Source organism: Phyllostomus discolor, chromosome 1, assembly GCF_004126475.2.
Source record: "Phyllostomus discolor isolate MPI-MPIP mPhyDis1 chromosome 1, mPhyDis1.pri.v3, whole genome shotgun sequence".
In the NCBI taxonomy this organism is placed as follows: Eukaryota; Metazoa; Chordata; class Mammalia; order Chiroptera; family Phyllostomidae; genus Phyllostomus; species Phyllostomus discolor.
In genome coordinates, this window is record NC_040903.2 from 215,360,404 (window position 1) to 215,382,818 (window position 22,415).

General features: G+C 55.0%; 1 protein-coding gene across 1 annotated transcript in view; it reads left to right on the forward strand.

Annotated features, from left to right (window-relative positions):
• WDR25 (WD repeat domain 25) overlaps nt 1-22,415 on the forward strand; it is a 95,654-nt gene that overhangs the window by 1,224 nt on the left and 72,015 nt on the right. Inside the window, exon 2 of the mRNA XM_036017597.1 lies at nt 3,652-4,496. Within this exon, the coding sequence (XP_035873490.1) occupies nt 3,690-4,496 (807 nt within the window). The 5' untranslated portion in view covers nt 3,652-3,689. The remainder of the gene's footprint in view (nt 1-3,651; nt 4,497-22,415) is intronic.

Sequence of the window (22,415 nt, forward strand, 5' to 3'; positions counted from 1 at the left end):
AAACTGCGACCCCAAGCCCACTGCCCCCTGTATTCACCTTCCCACTTCACTTCCCTCCTTAGGATTTCCCACCACCTGACATCCCCCATTTCACGTGACTGTGGTCAGTGTCTCCCTACCGGCGTGTGAGCGAGCACGGGGAGCGCCGGGCCTGGTTTACTCTCGCTCGCTTGCTGTGCTGTCCCCGGGGTTTAGTGTGGGTCTCGGCGAGAAGCCCATCCCCCGGGGCTTGCCGAAGGGGTGAATGGCAAGTATGTGAAGTGGACAGTATCGGGGTCCTTGTGCTTTGTCCACCTTCCTGCGTCCGCGCCATCCTGCCGCCTTGCCTCGGTAGGAAGTGGGGCCAGCGGGCCCCAACCCTGCTGCGCCCTGGTGTTGTGCCGTAGACCTCGCCGTTAATTCTAGTCTTGGTCTCCTGTGAGCCGACCACCGTGGGCGACTGGGTGGGTGGGCGTCCGAACGGCTGAGCGCTGGTGCCCTGGTGGCGGGAGGAAGGAACCCGGTGGGTTCCCCTTGACAGGAAGGGACGGGATGGTGTGCCCAGGAGTTGGGATGTCTGATCAGGATGGCACTTAGAGAACGGAAATGCCAAATCATCCACAGGGCTCAGTTCCATGAGCTTATGGTTAGTCCATTATCTTACATTTCTATTTGAGATGGGCCGGCTCATTGTAGAAGTTTTCCTTAGATGAAGGCTTTGTGTGTGGCTTCGGCTGCAGATGGAAGTAGGGTTTGGGGAGGAGGCAGATGACCTAGTTTGTTTAGCGGGGAATGGCACCCTTTGGGGGAAAGGTGTGGAAGGGGTGGGGTGTTCGATTCCAGGGAATGTGAAACCCACTTTCTAAGGGGAGACAGGCTGTCTGAAGCGGCTTGGCGGATGACCCAGAAGGACGCTCCTGGCGCCAGCCTTAATGCACCTGCCTGGTTTATTAAGCGGCACATCTGGCTTTCTGCAAAGTTGGTCCTCGCTGGAGCTGTCCATGCCGCTCCACCGCGCCCTCTGCTGTCCAGGATGGGACGTGTCCCGCATCCTTGCTTCCCTTTTGAGGGTACTTCTTGTCAACAGCACAGAACTGAACTCCAGATGGAATCTTTCTTCCTAGAAACTAGTTGGCAACAGTTTTATCCTGTGTGATGGTTCAGAATTCCAAGAGGGATTGTTTAGGAAGGGGGCCATTCCACGTTGTGGGAGTCTGTGTGGTGGAGTGAAGCGGGCGGATTTGGATGACACACTCGGGCAGCTTCACCCTGGGGTGTGGGTCTGCCCCTCCAACTGGCTGAGAATGGAGGTGGGGAATGTGGGCGGGGGGAGGGGGCGGTTGTTAGGGGCAGAGAGAACATAAGGACTAGAGCACCAGGAGAGGGCAGAGCCGAGGCCGGCACGCTTTCCCCACCGGGCGGCTTCACAATATCTTTCCATTTCAGAGTTTTCAGACCCGACCTTGCCCCGCCCACGAGGGAAAGGCAGTGAGCGCGCTGCCGATGCCTCCACGTGCTGTCTCTGCGCACGTGCACATGTGTTGGTGTTACAGGGTGCAGCCAAGAGGGGGGACCCCAAATGGGCATTTTAAAATGGCGTCCAGAACTCAAGGTGTCCAGGAGATTTTGGGATGTCTCCATCCCCCACCCCAGGGTGTGGGTTGGGGGAAGGGACAAATGGAGCAGGGCCATTGAGAGCTGTTTAGCATACCAACAGCCTTGCAGCTAAGCTCTGGGTTGGTCATTTAGCATTTCTATAGCCTTTGGCTGGTTGCATAGATAAGTTAAGTAGCTGTGATCAGCTCTAAGCCAGGGGAACAGAAGTAACTTCCCCACCCAGAAGTAACTTCCCCACCTAGATGTAACTTCCCCACCTAGATGTAACTGGGGGGGTGGGTTCCCTGAGTTACAGCGCCTACGTGGGAGCTTAGAGAGGATTGACTCCAGGACATGGGGCCACGCCTGCCCAGACTCATGATGGCAGCCCAGTAAAGCTGGAAGGATATGAGTTCTGGCATGTGAAGCCGAGTGTGGGAGGAGTCGGAAATGAGGCTGCAGAGGAAGATTGGCCTTGGGGATTTAAAACCCAGACTTGGCGTCCATTGAGGAGGTAAAAAACCATGCTGCTTTAGGGAGGAGAACCGTGTGCAGCCCTGAGAGGAGAAGCACTCGGACTTGACGGAGTGTAGACTCCTGCAGCTCTGAGAGAAGGAGAACCACACGGCAGCCCTGAGGAGAGAACCACTCGGCCTGGCAGAGTGGGGACCCCCACAGCTTTAGAAGGGGGAACCACCACCTGGTTTTAGCAGAGATCCCGGCGACTCAGCCGAGGGTGCCGGGAACCCAGGGAGGTCTCCCAGTCGAGATGGAGTTCTAACTGGGAAGAACCAGAGGACTGCCTAAGCCATGGACTTCTATTTCCTTCCCTGAGATACGGCACTCTGGACTGGGCAAAGGGGGAAGGAAGGAAGGACTGTGTGTTTGTGGGTGTTTTAAGGGACTTTGGGATTTTTGATAGACATTAGGTCACTACTTTAAGTTAGTATAGCATTAAATAAACATTTCCTTTCCTTTTCACGAATCTCTGGCATTGAGAGACGTCTTTCCTCTGGCGGCGGACATAACGGACCCGGGGGCTTCTTTCAATAATAGTGTATCGTCCCAGGCCCCCCTTGTGTGTTCTGTAACATTGGTGCTTGCGTAGCGGGGGTGTCGGTAAAAACTATATGCGTTTAAATTTTGTACTTGCCTTTCCGAAGGAGTCTTTATTTTTCTCTTTTTATTTTTATTATTATTTCTCTTTTATTTTTTATTCTGAGGAAGACGTAGTTGACATACAACATTGCTAACTGTACGGGATACACGTGTTGATTTGATACGTTGTTTTGTTGCGCTACGACCACCACCATGGCGTTGGCGAACGTCTGTCACGTCACATAACGACCGTTTCTTTTTTGGGGTGAAAAGCATCAGCATCTGGGTCAGCTGGCTGGCACTTCCTGGTCCCTCCTTTTCTTTCGTTTTTATTGACGGTATTGGAGCAACATTGGTTAATACTGTTACATAGGTTTTGGGTGTACAGTTCTGTAATGCATCGTCTGTCTGGATATTGCACCACAAGGCATCTTTCCATTCCCGAGTCTTTCTGTCCAGGCACCATGTCCGTGGTTAGTCAGGCTTTGTTTTATATCTTTTTTTTTAAAGATTTTATTTATTTACTTTTAGAGAGGGAAGGCGGGGGGGGGGGGGGAGAGAGAGAGAGAGAGAGAGAAACAGAAACATCAATGTGCAGTCGCTGGGGGCCAAGGCCTGCAACCCAGGCATGTGCCCTGACTGGGAATCGAACCTGCGACACTTTGGTTCGCAGCTCGCGCTCAATCCACTGAGCTACGCCAGCCAGGTTTGTTTTATATCTTTCAAATAAAGCTTTAGTTTTCCTCGTGTAGGTCTTATTTTTTTGTGGGTGTTAAATGCATCCATCGTTTTCATTTTAAAGAGGACGTCCTCTAACTCCTCACGCCTGGCGCATGGAAGAGCCCTCATATTTTATGTGTTCGCTCTGGTGGGCTTTCCGTCTTGGACTTGCCAGATGGCACGTTTTCTCTCACCTCTGCGCGGCGGTCCGCAGGCCTCCGTGCGCGAGTCCTGACACCTGGCTCTGTTTGGTCTTAGGTGGTTGGCGCTCGAAGGACAGCAAGAAACTGTCTTCAATGGCTTCACTGGTGGCTTATGACGACTCGGACTCAGAGGCTGAGAGCGAGCCCGTGGGAAGCGTCATTGCCGCCAGCCAGGTGGAAGACACTCGCGATGCGGTCCACGCGCGTGACCAGGGTTCCGAGTCAGGAGCCCTGGGCGGGATGGAAGGGACCGCACTGCCCACGAAGCACCGTTCTGCAGAAGACCCCGCTGGCCCCCGTCTCCCGCCGGCGCGGCTCTGGGGAAGCGGCCCAGGGTCTTGCCCCAGCCAGAGGCTGCAGTGGCCTGGGACAGAGCCCGAGGTCGCCCTCGCCACGGGCGAGCCTCCTCGTGCTTCCCTGTGGCTCAGTCACGTCCCCGCTGGCAACGTGCCCCTGGCAGCAGCCCTGGTTAAGCAGGGGAAACCCTCCTGGGGAACTTACGACCCCCCGGAACCCCCTCTCTGTGCCCGGACCCAGTCTGGAGCCCCAGGCGCACCAGGCAGCCCCGTCCAGAAGAAGAGGCGTGAGGACTGCGTTGTGCCCTACACCCCGAAGAGGCTGAGGCAGTTGCAAGCACTGGGCACAGAGACAGGCAAGAGTAAAGCCGCGGAAGCCAGGGGTCCCTCCGCGGGGCGCCCCCCGGCCCCGCTCTGCATGGAGCCCCGGGTGTCTGAGTTTATTCAGCCCCATTTGGACACTCAGTACAAAGAAACCCAGATTTCCAGGAAGGTGCTCTTTCACCTGCGAGGCCACCGGGGCCCCGTCAACAGCATCCAGTGGTGTCCTGTCCTTTCGAGGAGCCACATGTTTCTCTCCGCTTCCATGGATAAAACCTTCAAGGTAAGACGGGAGTGGGACGGCTCTTCCCGGGTACCCGCGGGACTGACCTGCCGGAAGGTGGATTCTTCGGAACAGCGGGGCGGGGGTCACAGGCCGAGTGTCTTCCTGGGAATGTCTGTCTGTGGTGCCCTGTGTTGTGTTCAGGAGAGGGCTCTCCGTGGGGCCCCGGCTCGCGGGTCCCTTCCGTCCCAGGCCTCACTGCACTGTCTTGCCCAGGCTGCCAGAGGGCGCTAGTGAGTCCTTATCCCCTGTGGGGGCGCTGAGGTCGTGCGGACACACTGCGGCCCACCGGGGTGAGGGTCGCTGAGCGAGAGCCGGCAGCGGGAGAGGAGAGCAGCCCAGGGCCAAGCCCCGGGGCCTCGGGGCCTCCCCTGTGACTCCCACGGCGCGCCGAGCGGTGCCAGCCCGGTGCCAGGCGCTGTGCTGGATGCAGGGCACAGAGAAGAGCAAGCCTGGCCCCGGGGGGATCCTGGCAGGTGCAGTGCGGTAGGGGGCGTGGCCACGTGGGAGATACTCACGGTGCTGGGCTCAGGGCTGTGAGGATGGGACCCCCAGCCGCACACAGAAGCACCACGGGAGCCATGTGGGAGGGACGGCGCGCCAGCCTGGGAGGGCTTTGTGCAGGCCTGCGGGAGGCCGAGGGGTGCATGGTGAAGGGGGTGGGGAGCGGTGGTGGGGCATGCTTGGCTCTAAGCATGGAGGCCCTCAGGGGCCTGGTGGGGGCGAGGGGCCAGACTAGAGAGGACTGTGGGCGCCCTGCTGGGGACTTTAGTTTACACAGAAACTTGTTTTTTGCATTGTTATTTATTTATTCATTTATTAAGTTTTGTTTATTTTCGGAGCAAGGGAAAGGGAGATAGAGAAACATCAGTCGGTTGCCTCTCACACGTCCCCTACTGGAGACCTGGCCCGCAATCCAGGCAAGTGCCCTGACTGGGAATCAAAACGGAGACTTTTTTTTTAGATTTTATTTATTTATTTTTAGAGAGGGAAGGGAGGGAGAAAGAGAGAGAGAGAGAAACATCAATGTGTGGTTGCTGGGGGCCGTGGCCTGCAACCCAGGCATGTGCCCTGACTGGGAATCGAACCTGCGATGCTTTGGTTCGCAGCCCGTGCTCAATCCACTGAGCTATGCCAGCCAGGCCTAAAATGGAGATTTTGTATTTTTATTTTAATCATTGTTCAAGTACAGTTTTCTGCTTTTTACTCCCATCCCATCCCAGCCCACTCCCCAACCCCCCCACCTCCCTTGCATTTCCACTCCGCCCCCTAGTTTTTGTCCATGTGTCTTTATACTTGTGCCTGTAAACCCTTCCCCTTTTCCCCTGAAATTCCCTCCCCTCTCCCCTCTGGTCACTGTCAGCCTGTCCTCTACTTCAGTGTCTTTGACTGTATTTTGCTTGTTTCTTTGTTTTGTTGTTTAGGTTCCTGTTAAAGGTGAGATCATATGGTATTTGTCTTTCACCGCCTGGCTTGTTTCGCTTAGCATAATGTTTTCCAGCTCCATCCAAGCTGTTGCGAAGGGTAGGAGCTCCTTTCTTTCTTTCTGCTGCATAGAATTCCATCGTGTAAATGTACCATAGGTTTTTGATCCATTCATTTACTGAGGGGTATCTAGGTTGCTTCCAGCATCTAGCTATTGTAAATTGTGCTGCTATGAACATTGGGGTGCATAGGTTCTTTTGGATTGGTGTTTCAGGGTTCTTAGCGTATAATCCTAGCAGTGGAATTGCTGGGTCAAAGGCAGATCCATTTTTAGTTTTCTGAGGAAGTTCCCTACTGTTTCCCATAGTGGCTGCACCAGTCTGCAGTCCCACCAGCAGTGCACTAGGGACCCCTTTTCTCCACAACCTCTCCAGCACTTCTTGTTTGTTGCTTTGTTGATGATGGCCATTCTGACTGGTGTCAAGTGGTGTCTCATTGTGGTTTTAATTTGCATCTCTCTGATAGCTAGCGATATTGAACATCGTTTCATGTGTCTCTGGATCCTCTGTATGTCCTCCTTGGAGAAGTGTCTGTTCAAGTCCTTTGTCCATTTTTTAATTGGGTTGCTTGTCTTCTTAGAGTCGAGTCATGTGAGTTCTTTATATATTTTGGAGATTAAACCCTTGTCTGAGGTATCATTGGCAAATATGTTTTCCCATACAGTTGGTTCTCTTTTTATTTTAATGCTATTTTCTTTAGCCATGCAGAAGCTTTTTATTTTGATGAGATCCCATTTGTTTATTTGTTCCTTTATGTCCCTTGCTCTAGGGGACATATCACTGAAAATGTTGCTGCGTGGAATGTCTGAGATTTTCCTGCCTATGTTAGATGACCAGCTCTCCCAACACCATTTGTTGAAGAGGCTATTTTTACTCCTTTTTATTTTGCTGCCCCCTTTGTCAAATATTAATTGACTATAGAGACTTGGGCTTATTTCTGGGCTCTCTGTTCTGTTCCATTGGTCCATGTGCCTGTTTTTATGCCAGTACCAGGCTGTTTTGATTACAGTGGCCTTGCAATACAGTTTGGTACCAGGTATTGTGATCCCTCCTACTTCGCTGCTCTTTCTCAAAACTGCAGCAGCTGTTCGGGTCGTTTTTGGCTCCATATAAATTTTTGAAGTGTTTGTTCTATGTCTGTGAAATACGCCATTGGTATTTTAATAGGTGTTGCATTGAATCTATAAATTGCTTTTCTCCCGATGCATGAGCACGGTACCTGCTTCCATTGTTTGTGTCTTCCTTGCTTTCTTCCTTCAGTGCTGTGTAGTTTTCTGAGTACAGGTCTTTTACCTCCTTGGTTAGGTTTATTCCTGGGTATTTTATTTTTCTTTTTGCTGTATCAAATGGGATTTTTTTCTTGATTTCTGCTTCTGCTGTTTCATTGTTGGCATACAAGAATGCCTTTGATTTCTGGACATTGACTTTGTATCCTGCTGTTTTGCCAAATTCATTTATTAGGTAGAGCAGTTTTTTTGGCAGAGTCTATAGGATTTTCTTTGTACACTATCATGTCACCTGCAAACAATGACAGTTTTGTTTCTTCCTTTCCGATTTGGATGCCTTTTATTTCCTTTTCTTGTCTGATTGCTGTGGCTAAAACTTCCAATACTATATTGAATAGAAGTGGTGAAAGTGGACAACCTTGTCTTGTTCCTGATCTTAGTGGGAAAGATTTTAGTTTTTGCCCACTGAGCATGATGTTGGCTGTAGGTCTCTCATTATGGCCTTTATTATGTTGGGGAATGCTCCCTCTATTCCCACTTTGCTGAGTGTTTTTATCATAAATGGGTGCTGTACCTCATCAGATGCTTTTTCTGCATCTATTGATATGATCATGTGATTTTGTGTTTGATTTTATGTGATGTATTACATTTATTGATTTGCAAATATTGGACCATCCTTGCATCCCTGGGTTGAATCCCACTTGGTCATGGTGTATGATCTTTTTTTTTTTTTTTTGATTTTTTAAATATATTTTATTGATTATGCTATTACAGTTGTCCCATTTCCCCCCTTCTCTCCCCTCCACCCTGTACCCCCCTCCCACCCACGTTTCCCCCTTTAGTTCATGCCCATGTGTCATACTTATGAGTTCTTTAGTTTCTACATTTCCCGTACTATTCTTGCCCTCCTCCTATCTATTTTCAACCTACATTCTATGCTACTTATTCTCTATACCTTTTCCCCCTTCTCTCCTCCTCCCACCCCTACTGCTAGCCCCCCCTTGTGCCCTCTATTTCTGTGGTTCTTTTCCTATTCTAGTTGTTTACTTAGTTTCTTTTGGTTTTGCTTTAGGTGTGGTTGTTAATATTTGTGAGTTTGCTGTCCTTTTACTATACATGTCTTTATCTTCTCTTCTTAGATAAGTCCCTTTAGCATTTCATAAAATAAGGGCTTGGTGATGATGAACTCCTTTAACTTGACCTTATCTGAGAAGCACTTTATCTGCCCTTCCATTCTAAATGAGAGCTTTGCTGGATAGAGCAATCTGGGATGTAGGTCCTTGTCTTTCATGACTTGGAATATTTCTTTCCAGCCCCTTCTTGCCTGTAAGGTCTCTTTGGAGAAATCAGCTGACAGTCTGATGGGAACTCCTTTGTAGGTGACTGTCCCCTTACCTCTTGCTGCTTCTAGGATTCTCTCCTTCGTTTTTACCTTGGCTAATGTAATTATGATGTGCCTTGGTGTGTTTCTTCTTGGGTCCAACTTCTTTGGGGCTCTCTGAGCTTCTTGGATTTCTTGGAAGACTGTTCCCTTTGCCAGATTGGGGAAGTTCTCCTTTATTATTTGTTCAAATACGTGCTCAATCTGTTGCTTTTCCCCTTCTGATTCTGGTACCCCTATAATTCGGATATTGGAACGTTTAAAGGTGTCTTGGATGCTCTTAATCTTTTCCTCAATTTTTTGAATTCTTATTTCATCATGCTTTCCTGCTTGGTTGATTCTATCTTCCTTCTGGTCCACTGTATTGTTTTGAGACTCATATTCCTTCCTTTCACTATTGGCTCTCCTCTGCGTGTCTTCCTGCATCTGTTTTATGGTAATCTGCATTCTTTCATCTAAATTTCGTCCAAAATCCACCAGTTCCGTGAGCTTTCTGATCACCAGTGTTTTGAACTGCGCATCTGATAGATTGGCTAATTCTTGGTCGCTCAAAAGGATGAGTCCTGGGGGACTGATCTGCTCTGTTGAAAACATGGTTTTTTTTTTCCCCCGTCTCTCCTTTTTTTTTTTTTTTCGGTCTGGTTGCTCTTGTTACGGTGGGGGGCAGAGCCTTAGGTGCTCACCGGGCTGGGCACCCCGGTCGCTAGATTGTGATGTTATGTGTGGGGGCGGGGCGGGAGCGGGAGCAGGGATGGGAGAAAACAATGGCGATAGTTCCGTTCCCCTGGACTCAGACCCTTGTCTGGGCTTCCGGGCCGCGAGTTCTGCCCTGGTCCACAATCGCTGCCCCTCTGGGTCTGCCAGCCGCAGCTTGCGTACTCAGGGGTCACCGCTGCCTTCTTGCGCCCCCAGATGGCTTTTGCGCCGATTTCGCGCCAAACCTTCCCCCGACCTCCGCGCGCCGCCGACCCGAGCCAGCCCCGCGCCCGCCGGCTCGTCTTCTCCTACCAGTCCGGATGAACACGTCTACTTCAACTTCTTGGCTGCCCGACTTCCATTCAGATAAATCCTCTGCCGGATCTGGGTGTTATTCTGATAGTAAATTATTGTTGTAAATTATTGGTTTTCTAATCTTGGTTGTACAAGGAGGTACGGTGCGTCCACCTATTCCTCCATCTTGCCGGAAGTCGTGTATGATCTTTTTAATGTCTTGTTGGATGCGGTTTGCCAATATTTTGTTGAGGATTTTAGCGTCTTTGTTCATCAGTGATATTGGCCTGAAGTTTTCTTTCTTTGTTGTGTCTTTATCTGGTTTTGGGATTAGGATGATGCTGGCTTCATAAAAAGAATTTGGGAGTCTTCCATCATTTTGGATTTTTTGGAATAGTCTGTGAAGGATAGGGGTTAGCTCTTCCTTAAATGCTTTGTAGAATTCTGTGAAACCCCCGGTCCAGGGCTTTTGTGTGTCGGGAGTTTTTTGATTACGGCTTCAATTTTGTCTGCTGTTACTGGTCTGTTCAGGCTTTCTGCTTCTTCTTCACTGAGTTTTGGAAGATTATATTCTTCTAGAAATTTGTCCATTTCACCTAGGTTTTCAAATTTCTCGGCATACAGTTCTTTGTAGTAATTTCTTACAATCCTTTGGTTTTCTGCGGTGTCAGTTGTAATCTCTCCTCTTTCATTTCTGATTGTGTTTGGGTCCTCTCTCTTTTTTTCTTGATGAACCTACTTAAAGGCTTGTCGATTGTGTTTATCTTTTCAAAGAACCAGCTCCTGGATCTACTGATCCTTAGAATTGTGCTTTTGGTCTCTATGTCATTTAATTCTGCTCCGATCTAGGTTATTTCCTGCCTTCTACTTGCTCTGGGCTGTCTTTGTTGTTCTTCCTCGAGTTCTTGTAGATGTAGGGTTAGGTTGTTGTTTGAAATGTTTGTCTTTTTTTGGTAGGCCTCTATTGCTATGAACTTCCCTCTCAGGACTGCCTTTGCTGTGTCCCATAAATTTTGGCTTGTTTGTGAGTTAATTTTCATTTGTTTCCAGAAACTTTTTGATTCCTTCCCTAATTTCATTCTTGACCCATTCACTGCTTCACAGCATGCTATTCAGTCTCCATGACTTTGAGTGCAAGACGGAGACCCTTTGGTTCACAGGCTGTCACTCAGTCCGCTGAGCCACACCGGCCAGGGCTCGTTGGTGTTGCTTTATTTTAACTTACACTGAAGTAACGCAGACCGGCCGGGAGCAAGCCCCAGCCCCGCAGGTGTGCAGTGTAGCAGGTGCGTCCCGCATGCCTGTGACCCGCCTCGAGCCCCTCTGCGCCGCACTGAGTCCCCCTCGCTCTCCGTGGCACCCGGCCCCCCAGCACTGCACCGGCGTGCAGTGGCGGGCCCAGTGAACTTGGGCTGAACCCAAGCTTCCTGGGAGAAAATGGCTTTGGAGTTGGTAGCTGCTCAGCTGGCTTGAGCTGTCCCCTCCAAGTCCGTGTCCCCTCTGAGAAGGGCAGAGTCACAGCCCGGTCTGTGAGCTTGTGAGAGAAGCCCGCGCCCCAGAGCCGCTGGCTGGGAGCAGTCGCCCGCAGGTGCTCCGCAGACGCCACGTAGACGGACCCCCTCCACTTTCTCCGCTTCCTTGGGGCCGGAGCCCGCCTGCCCGGGCCACCGTGTCCCGAGGTCTCTCTCGGACCCCCCTCCCCCCGGGAGGCAGCGTCCGTCTGCGGTGAGGAGAGGAAGCCCGCCGCTGTGACGCCGCCGACGGGCTGGTCGCTGGTGCCATTTCTGAGCGGCTGCTTGGAGCTCCGAGCCGTCTTGCCCGTGATCGTTCCGGCGAGGCGAACGTTCTGGCTCCGGCCTGGAGCCCAGGGGTGCGCACGAGGCTCTCCGGGGCTCTTCCTGTGCGGCTGGGCATCGGAAGTCTGCTCGGGGGCTTCCGGCGTCCCGGCGTGCTTGAGACGTGCGTGGGCGGGCCCTGGGGGTCCTCTTCTCAGCACGTCTTCAGAGAGTCGGAGCCCCCGGGGTTGGCGGGTGGGGTCTGTGCTGGGCCAGGCCATGTCTGGCAGGCCCCGGATGGGGCTGGGGTCAGAATGGTCCCGGTTTGGGGTTTGCTTCCACCCCAGCAGCTCTGTGATCTCGAGCAAGGCACTTGACCTCTCTGAACCTGTTTCGGCCTCAGGAGGACCAGCTTCTGTGTGGCTGGGGCCTCTCAGGTGGAACGAAGGCCCGGGTGCCGGTGTCTGAACCCCCGGCCCGATGCTGCGCACACGGTGGAGCTTTGTGGGGCGAAGTGTGGGTATAGGGGGCCACCCAAGGGATGCGGGCAGCCCCTTTCTGTTCCCCGGGAGGGCGGGGGCAGGTGGCAGACACTGACGGGAGAGTCTCGAAGGACAGACTGGGTCACCGTGCGTAGAGACAGGTGGAGGGATGCCGGGGTGGCAGGTGTGCCCTGCTGGGTGCCTGCTGCGCACCTGTCTGTGGGGTCGTGTCTCCGGTGGTGAGGGGCAGGCCTGGAGCCCCGTGGGGTCGGTTCGCACCTTGCGTCACTGGGGGTCAGTGGGCCCTGCTTGGATCCCACGGGAATGCTTAGGTTTCCTGCACAGAGGCGTCCCCATGTGAGTTTTTGGATGGAGAGTGTCTGTGTGGAACCACTGATTTGGGGCGCTGTGTTTGCTCGGTTGCGTAGGGGATGCTGTGGAGTAGGTGACTGAGTGCCTCTTGTGTGCAGGGGACCCTGTGGACGGGCCCTGGGCAGCCGACTAGCTGTGACACCTCGTGGCCAGAAGAGGGCGCAGTCAGTCCAGTTTGGGAAGGCTGCTCTGGCAGAGGGATGGTCACTGTGCTGGGGGCGATTCACTGAGTCTGGGGTCCAGGGCCTTCTGCTGGGGGCTGCCCTGGGTGGGCCAGGGCTGGACACAGTGGCTGTGCCCACCTGTCCTGAGGAGCTGGTGTGTGCTGCTTGGCCCGGCAGGCTCCAGGGAGCCCTGTCTACGGCACTGTCTGTCCCTCGTGGCGAGGCTGCAGGGCGGCCCAGGAGGTGGCCCCAGGGGCAGAGCACGGCTGTCGTCCTGGCTGCAGGGGTCAGCGTCTCCCGGCCCTTCCCCTGCTGTGGTGCCTTGACAGCCGGGCTGGTAGAAGCCCCACATGCACACTGTTAGCCAGGGCGCCCTCTGCTTTGAGGTGCTGGAGTTTGCAGTGACAGAGGCATTCGATGTTGAGCGACTTTTCAGTGGGAAGCCTTGTGGCAGGGGCTGGGGGAGCCCGGGTCCAGACAGACGGGGCACTGGGTGGGGCTGGGCTGGGGGCCAGACGGGAAGGTCCTGGCTGGGCCATCAGGTTCGTGTGCAGCCTGGCGGGCAGCTGGCAGCCCTGGGCAGGCGGTGCCAGAGGATGGGTGGTGTGATGGGCCTTGGGGGTCTGTGATCCGGCGTGTGACGGAAGTGGGCACAGGAGGCGTGTGGACACTGGGTCTGGAGGCGGGGCAGGGCGTGGGCGCAGGCAGGGGTCCCCGCTTGCTTCCTCCCGGTCCTGGGCGGAGGGCAGATCAGATGGTGGGTGCAACAGGCAGGGGGCACCCGCCAACTCTGTGCTCCCTTCTGTAGGGTGCTGTTCCCTTGCCTTTTGGTTAAAGTCCGCCAGAGTGCCTTCTTGTCCCCCCCACTGGATCAGGAAGTTTGGGGGCAGGGGACACAACACTTCAGTTTGCATCCTTCCTCTGCCACTGATTGGCTGTGTGATCTCTGGCAAGTTACTTAACCTCTCTGACCCTCAACCGGTGTACAAGGCCTGTCCAGAAAGCATCCAGCCATGCACTATGAAAAACAGAGACATTTATTGAAGAAGATACAAGATACAAGAAACATTGCACAGAGGACAATGACGCCTGAGTCCCCTTCAAAGTAGGCACCTTGGGACCTCACACAGTTCTCCCAGTCACCATCAGCTGCCCTGTTGTATTTTCCTGAATCTTGTCGATGGTCTGAAATCTCTTCCCTTTCAAAGGTGGTTTTAGTTTTGGGAAGAGCCAGAAGTCACAGGTGCCAAATCTGGGCTGTAGCGGGGTTGAGTCACCTGGGTGATTTGGTGTTTCACCAAAAAACTGTACAAGAAGTGATGCATGAGCAGGTGCGTTGTCGTGATGAAGCTGCCAGCCATCACTTGCCCACAGCTGCGGCCTTCTGAGTCATCCGAGTAGTTTCTGCAGAGGAATGTTCCAGCTTAATGCAAAATCCGATGCAGATTCGTTGCTCTGCTCACTCAGTCATTTTGAGTGTGACAGCCACACAGTACACAGGCTCACTCAGCAGCATCTACTGCCCCTGCTGAGTGGTACAGTGAAGGTGTCATTGGTCACGCACATGCATTCCAGTCCACTCTCCTCGGCTGCCAGGTCCCATCAATGTCACGCAAACCGTTCTCACTGTATTAACAACGGCCGGGCTTTTTCCAGACAGGCCTCGTATGTAAAGTGGAGCCGATGGCACATGCCTCTCTGGGCTTTCGTGAAGAACAGATGACACTGGGTGTGCATCACCTAGGTGGTGTCTGACGCATAGTAGGCACTTCCTGTGTGCTCTCCTTCCTGCTCTGTCCTGGAATTTCCTCCTTAGTGTGCGGCAGCGCCTCGTTCTCCCCGAGCTGCCGTGGGACCGCGTCGGCGGCACCGTGTGGGTTTTAAGCTACGTGAGCAGGGGATCTGGCCAGACCTGCCCTCATGTTCTCTGTAGCACTTGGCACAAGGTTTTGTGCATGTTAAGTGGTCAGTAAAATTTAAACAAATTTTTTTTGAATTTTATTTCCACCCTTCGGGAAAGAATTGTGTTTTAAGTGCATAAATCCCATTTGCCACTAGGGGGCACAGTAAGACTTAATATAAGCAGCTCACTGCAAGCTTCTAGAATCTGGAAGAATCCTTGGTTCAAGGTAACAGTTACAGAAATACAATTTTTTTTTTTCCTGATCAGGAGAAAAACAACACAATCCATCTGATTAATCCAAAGAACGTGGAGTGCCAGTTCCTTCATCTCCCTAAAAGGTAGCTTTGGAATCCGTAAGTTGCAGTTGGGCACATTACCGTGGAAAGACTCCTTTTAGTATATTCTAACTGTTCTGTGAGCTGTAAAATATGCCTCTATTAGTTTTGAGAAATGTACAGCTTGAGAATTAAGCAAAATAAAACAATGACTCATAACTCCGCACCGCTGCCCCGCCTTCCCGCCCAGCGATCCCCGCCCGTCCCTCCTGCCGCGGCGGCCTCTGCTCCCTGTAGCTGCGACCCCCTTCGGAGACCCTGCTGCGCTGTGCTCTCCTCGCCCCCCTCCCCCCGCCCCGTGTCCCTGTGGGGCCCAGCCCGCTTGCAGACCCACTGCCCGTACAGGGGGCACCCTGACCCGCGGCCCCTCTGCAAGGGGGCTTCTTGCGCCGGGGCCCGCTGCCCTGAGCGGAGGCCTGGCGTTGGGAAACGCGGGGTTGCAGACGTAGCGCGAGAGTGAGGGGCCGTGTATCTGCCGCGCGAAGGGATTTGCTCCAGGGATTTGCTCCGGGAGTTCTTCCCGTAACAAGCTCCCTTCCAACACTTAATGAGCGTTTCCTTTTTGATCATGAACGTCATAGACGCTTGTTGGGAAAAACTTTGAGGACGCAGAAAACGTGAAGCATGGAGATTAAAAGAGAAACCATTGCGTGGCCTGGCCCCGAGCGGGCACCTCGCCGACCCCGGGGAGCTCACGGGGCGGACGGCGCGCCTGCGCGCTCACGGAGCCGGCTGCCCCGCGCAGTGGCTGCCGCTTGGAGCACCCCTCCAGTTTCGCACTCTTTGTGGGGGGCCTTTTTCTCCTTTAAGAAAACTTTCCCCCGACGATGTTCTTACGGCTTCTCAGACTCCAAACTTTGCTGTTTCCATGTCGTTTCCTGTCACGTCCTGCTGTTGTTCTAAAGAGCCCGTCCTTCAGCGAACAGCTGTATGTAAATATTGTCTTTTTCTTTGCCGCCTTGATGCAGTTGAGATGGGCTTCGGCTGCATAAAGCCTTTGTGGGTGATGGTGGGGCCTGAGTAGGTTGGCAAGCCTTCGGGGCCTTGTTGCCGCAGAGCTCCGGGGTCCCGCAGCTGTGTGACATGCAGACAAGCACTTCGCCTCTCTGGTCCCTTGGCTCCCTCACGGGTACGGTGGGGGTAAGGGCTGCCCGTTGGGGCGGTTGCTGGGGAAAAGACACGGAAGGTGGAGTGTTAACGCCTCTGCACCTGTGCTGATTAGTTACAAAAGCTAGAGAGAAGACGAGTCAGGATCTTCCACTCAATGGAACTTTTTTTTTTTTTTTTTTTGCTCTCGTGAATCTTTCTGCAGTCTGCCTGTAGACACACAGTTTTCAGGAGTTTCAATGCTGGTGTTCCGGAGATAGGCACTTTAGAAGTTTTTGGTGGTGTCTGCACCGAGCCACTTACCTGCACGCTCTTCGCGAGCTGCACCCTCGGCAGGTGCAGGCTGCCGGGCTGGGCCCACGTGCCCAAACTGATCCCGCGCGAGTGTCAGCAGGTTCGCACAGTCTTTTCTGCCCGAGCCTTGGGCACTGCTGGGGGGGGGGGTGGCGATTTACACCTGAGCAGACTCGGGGGTGGGAGTCCCACCTTCCTCTGGCCGGGGGTGGGGTGGGGGGAGCGCCAGGCTCAGCTGGGGCCACGCCCCCTTCGCACCTGCATCCGGAAGGAAGGACTTTGCTCGGGAGGGTGGGCACTCGAATTGAGGTCCCTCCGCGCTGCCGGTCAGCGCTGTGACCGCCGAGGGACCGCGAGGCCAGGGCAGAGGATGGGGAGAGCTCAGTGTTCCCCCGAGCTCGCCGCCGGCCAGGCGAACCTCCGGACATGCCGTCTGCGCTTCACGGCAGGCCCGGGGCGAGGGCCGCCCTCGGCCTCACCACGCAGATGTGCGCGCGGAGGCCCAGGGGGTCAGGGGAGCTGCCCGCACGCCAGCCGGTGGGGGCGAGATGGGAAGCTGGTTGTCCAGCCGCACACCCCCAGCCCCACTCTGCGCCCCGGCCGCTGAGAGTAAAGGGTGGGGGAGCACGCCCCCTCCCCGAGGGGTGCCCGAGGTCCGCCCCAGCTTCCCGCCCTGGGGCTGTGTTCCCGGGCACGTGGAGAAGGGGCCATCTCTGTGCTGGTGCGGTTTACATTTTCATGTGTTATAGGACCCAGTTGCCGTATCACTGCCGGCGTGTTGTTGTGTGAGGGTATCTTAGATGCGCTTTGTAGAAAGTAATATAGCTCAGGTTCAAAGACAAGAGATTTATGGATTCAAGTGCCAGAGGGAAGGTTTATTTCAGTTTTGAAAGAATTATTCTTGATGGGTTTTGCAGAATGAGGTGGGGAAATGATTCGCTGTGTGGAGGAAGGAGATGGGGAGCATTATGCAGATGATGGGCAATTTATTCCGAGCACGAGGCAAAGCCGTGGGAAGTAAGCGACGCACAGCTGGGGGGAGGGCCGGGCGCGGCGGTGGGCGTTGGGTAATTGGGGAGCGAGTGAGTCGCTGTGCTTCCGGGGTAATTAGGTGAAGGCGAGGAGGGGATGGCTGGCGTGTGCGTGCACGCACGCCTGCACCTTCCGCGGTCACCCGGCTCCGTCTCCCTTTGACGGGCCCAGAGAGGGACAGCTCTCACCTGAGGGCACACAGTGAGGTCGGTGGCCGGTGGCGCTTGCCAAACACAGCTCCTCTCCCCGCAGTGAAGGCGGTCGGGCATCTGAATTGCCCCAGGGCTGGAAGTGAGGGTTTCAGGCCGCCCACCGGGCCACGGCGGCTGCCCGAGGGCCGTGCAAGCTTGCACCTCGTGGAAAAAACCTGAGGTTGCGGGAGGACTAAGGGATGGACGGTGCGGCACAGCCCAAGCTGCGTTTTCCGCTCTCTGGAAACTTCACTTGGCCCAGCAGTCCGGGTCCCCGGGTGGGTGACGCACCCGCCAGCCGCTGACCGCAGACAACGGCCCCGGGGGAGGTGCACCCTGTGCTCCGGGAACCAGCTCCGTCCGGTCTCATCCCTCATCATTAAGGGAAGAATAGAGCAATTGGGGAAAATGCTTTTAATGTAATTGAAAAATGCAGATTACAAAATTGGCACACTCAGGCGTTGAGACAGTCTAGTAAATTATTTCTCGCTGCTTTTAAAGCCTGGACACGCACGAGTCTTAAAGCTGCCCATCCAGTGCCCGGGGACGGCTTTCTCTTTTCTCTTTTAAAAAGTGAGTTGTTAATTTAGATGCAAACTTTGTTTTATCATGAAAGTAGTAAAATATTAAGAAAAAAAAAGATGGCAGAAATCAAAGCTGTAACCACGCACGTACCCTCTGCTCGGACGTCGTGACCGGGAGCCTTTCTTTCCAGGCAGCACGGCCTTCCAGCCTTTCTCCCGCCCGCGGCTGGCTTCGACCAGGCCCCGGGGCACTTGGGTTTTGTGACCAGCTCCCACATTTGCACGGAGGTCACTTCCCCTGCAGGTCGATGGCACTGCCACCCCCCAGAAGGTGGGGTGGGAGAGTCACTCCAGCGTCGTCCTCATCTCGTCCCCCAGCAGCTCCTGCCGTTCCCGGTGGGGCGTCTGTCCTGGACGGACGCTGAGGGACCCCCCGTGGCCGGGCCCGTGCGGTGAGGTGCGGTCGGGAGGGGCGACCCGAGTGAGCCTGCTGGGGTGAGCCCAGGACCCCTGACACAGCCCGCTTCACAGGGCCCCTCTCTGGCCAGCTTCCCGAAGCTCCGTCCCTGGACGAGACAGACAGGGCGAGTCTCAAGCCCCCTCGTGGGGTGCTGTGAGCCAGGCTGGGGGGAGGGGCAGTCTTAGAAACCCAGTGCCCACGTGGCCCACAGGTCTGCTTCGGCAGGGGTCCTGGAGCCCCCTCCTGGCCTGTCCTCCTGCCCCCGGTGGGGTGGGGGGTGGGGAGGCTCCGGCCGTCAGGCAGGGGCCGTGGGGAGACGGGCCCCCCCCGGGCTGAGGCCGGTACGGGCTTTGACTTCGGGACTTGGGTCGTCGCTCTTGGAAGGGCTGGGTGTCCCTGGGGTCAGCTTCTAATTTTTAGAAATCTTTTCTCTCTAGTTTTCTCTTTCCCTTTATTTTTTTTTCCCTGGGAAATTCCCTCCACTTGTTCTTTTAATTTTAATTTCATTTTTCTATCAAACTTTTAAATTTTTTATTTTTCTATTGAACAGCTGATGGTTTTTAAAACTTTATTGATTTTAGAGAGAGGAGACAGAGAAACACTGATTTTTCTTCATTCCACTTATTGATGCATTCATTGGTTGCTGCCTGTATGGGCCCTGACCAGGGGTCAAACCCGCAGGCTGGGCGGGTCCCGACGACGTGCTCACCAACTGGCTACCCGGCCAAGGCTATACTTAAACTTTTTTACTGAAGTAGAACATGAATTCAGAAAAGTGTTCTGTTCTATCATAATTTTACATTCCAAGAGCTTTTTCTTGTTTTCTGAATGTTCCTTTTTTAAAAAAACCTTTTTATTGCATATGTATAAGGTCTTCTCTTAGCTCTGAGTCACTCGAAAGTTTTCCTGTGTTTTCTGAAACGTTTGTGTCTTCTCACTCCTTTGTGCTGGCGTCTGCTCCGTGGTGGGGCTTTGCTTTTGCTGGTTCCGACCCCGGTGGGGGCGGGGGGAGGACTGAGAAAGCCGAGGGCAGCCTGCGTGCCCGTGGGGCGTACCCCCAGCCAGGTGTTGTCTGGGATGACCAGGCCGGAAGCCGGGACCATCGGGGGACCCCGCATGTGGCCTTGGTGCTTTCTCGTCGCTGGCCCGTGCCCCAGAGAGGCACCTGCACCCCCCCGGGCTGGGGTTCAGCCGGCAGCCTGCATTCTGCCTGAGCCGGGAGCGGGGGGAGGCCTGGGCGCGCCAGGGTGCGGGCTCCCCTTCCGGTCCTGCCCGCCTCCCGTGGTTCCTCCGCTGTCAGCTGCAGGTCTGCTCCGGCCCGGGTCTGGGCGCGGGCCGCCTCCGCTGTTTGTGGCCCGCGGCGCCCGCCGCCTCGTCCCCCGCCCGTAGAATCACGGCTCCTTTATAAACGTTTGCCAACCTGACGGTGTCGTGTTTGAGAACCAGGTGAATTCACTTGCGTGCAGCCCTTTTAGAGCCGGGGCTGCCCCGCGTTAACGCGGAACACGTGTTTGTGGGCGTGGTTCCCTCCCTCGGGCTCCCGCCGCCTTCCCGGGGCAGCGCGCACGCCGACGGTGTGGACCCGTCCTCACGCGTGCCCTCGCTCGTGTGTGTGTGTGGTTATCATCGTTTCTTTCTTCCACAGATGAAAACCTAACTTTAATTTTCTGCGGTTGGGTCTCTGAACCTTTCCCTTTGTAGCTGCCCTGGGGCTTTGGAGGCGGCCTGCCTCCCCCATCCCGAGAGCAGCGATCCTCTTTCCCAGGCTCCCCGCGGCGGCTGCGCACCCGCCGCGACCTGCGCTCGGGGCCAGGCTCGGACCCCGATCCGCTCCGTAGGAGGGAGCAGCCCCGCTTCGCTCCGCGCCCCTCCCCCGACGCAGGCTGCTAATGATTTCAAAAGACTTTCTTCCCACCCAGCTTATGCCACAGGGCTAAGCCGTGGCTACCGGACCTGTCTCAAAACGGGAGTGTTGTTTTTGACCGGTAAGAGAAAAAACACACGCACACCACAGAAAGAATAAGAAGGTGCAAAGAAAAAAGCCGCCCATCACCTTTATGCCCAGAGGCCATGACTGGAGCCTTATCGGCAGGTTTCCATCCAGTCTTCAAAAAAAATTTTTTTTTCAACATAGCAGTTGCGTTCCAACCACTCGAATAATTTGAACCCTCCCCCACCGGCGCAGCGGCTCACACTGCGGTGATGTACTTGCGGTGGTTTTCAGTGGGGTCTGCGCGCCCCCGGGGGCCTGCAGACCCTTTCATGAGGGCTGCGGAGTGAAAATTATTTTCATAATAGTGCCTAGGAGATACTTGCCCTTTCCGCTCCCACCCCCTCCCGAGCGCACAGGGAGCTCTCCCGCGGCCACGGGGTGTGTGCTGTCGCCGTAGATTAAAGACCCGGGCCGCCGCGAGAACCCAGCTGTCTTGCATTAAGCCAGCCGTGAAGAAAAATGGCAACAGTGTAAACAATGCCCTCTCACTAAGCTTTTTTCCTCGGGAAACGTACTTATTTTTCATCAGAAATTTCACGTTAACACGTAATGGGTTTATCACGGTTACTTTTACATCCGTGGATACTCCAGATGCCTCGGTTTTATTGCCGACACGCTCACTGCGGAGCTGCGGACCCCGCCAACGGCCGTCTTCCAGGTGCTCCTTGACCTCGGGCAGCGGGCAGGGGCAGGGGGCCGGGGGCCAGCGGAGTGAGCGCAGTGGCGTCTCGGCGTCTGTGCCTGCGTTTTGGGGTTGCACGTGTTGGTGAAAACAGTGTCACGCCCGGGCATAGGTGGGTGTGCGTGGCTTCAGCCCCGCTGTTGTCACCCCCTCCTGTTTGGTTAGATTCCAAACCGCCCCAATCAGACCCTCCCTGTTCCCGGAGGGTCCGAGCCCACCCTGCCCCCTCCCCCCGCCTCCCCCCGCCTCCCCCTCCCTGTGCGAAGATGGTTTTGCAGCCTCTCACAACGGTAACAAAAAAATCTCCCGACTCCAACACACTCAAATTACGGTCATCCTTTTAACACCCGCCGGTCCAGGCCCCCGGCCCCCCGCCCCCCGCACGGGCCGGTGTGTTTCACGGAGTGCACACGGTTCGCAGCCCGCCCCGCCCACTTAACGCGCCCTCCCGGCCCCTGCGCTGCGGAGGGCCGTCAATTTTCCGGGCTCCACGACGCTCTGTCGCGTTGATTAACTGTAATTTACTCAGCTGTCCTTGGACACTTAGGCGGTTTCTAATTTCTGCTATTAGAGATAATGCCGGAGCGTTTATCTTCATGCACGAAGCCCTTTGCTGCTGGATTATTTCTATCAGGTTGATTTCCAGAAGCGGAGTTGCAGGGTCAGAGGGCCGCGCGCGTTCTCGGGCCCCATCCGTCTCCCGGCAGACTGCGTTGCGGAAGGACCGCGCCGGTTGGCACCGCCGCCGCCGCAGAGCCCGCGTGACAACCGGCGATTCAGCTCAACTGCCGTGCGGAGAGTTTTCCCCGGGAGCCCCGAGGGGGCAGAGGCCCTCATCTAAGCGAATGCGATCTATAATTATTTAGACTAACACCAAAATTGCTTTCAGAACATTTTAACCTGAGTTTAGAATCCTAGCTCGTGCACACGTGGCGGCGTTGAAAGTTTCCCGGGCATCGCGTGCTCACCCCTCCTCTGCGTGTTTACGGGGCCCTGGCACCTGGAGGGAGGCGTGCGGGGCTCACACACACACACACACACACACACACGGGCTCCTTCTGGCTGCTCGGCGTGTCGTTTTGAAAGGCACAAAAACACAAAATAAAGCACATGTTCATGGTGACCCTCAGAAGAGTTGTCTGCTTCCGTCCTGCTCTCTCTTCACGTTCTGGCCTCTCATTCACGTGTGCTCTGCGACGCGCTGTTTCCTCGGAGACTGGGGTGATGCTGCAGCCAGCGCAGGGGTGGCTGGGGAGGATGAGTGAGCCGCCCGCGGGCTGCTCCTGGGGCCAGCGGCGGGTGAGGACGAGCCTCCCAGCACCCGGGACTGGCCGCTTGGGTGCGTGGATTCTGCGCAAAGGGGACAAGGATGGGGGGTGGGGGAAGCCTGGAGGAGGAACACTGAGGCCTCTTCCGGGAAGGCATGTGCTGCCCTGCGGGGAGCCCCGCACTTGGCCCTGAAGTGCGGGCCCCGGAGCCTGGCCCCGTGCCTGGTGTCCTGTGAGTGCCCGGGATGAGGAGGGG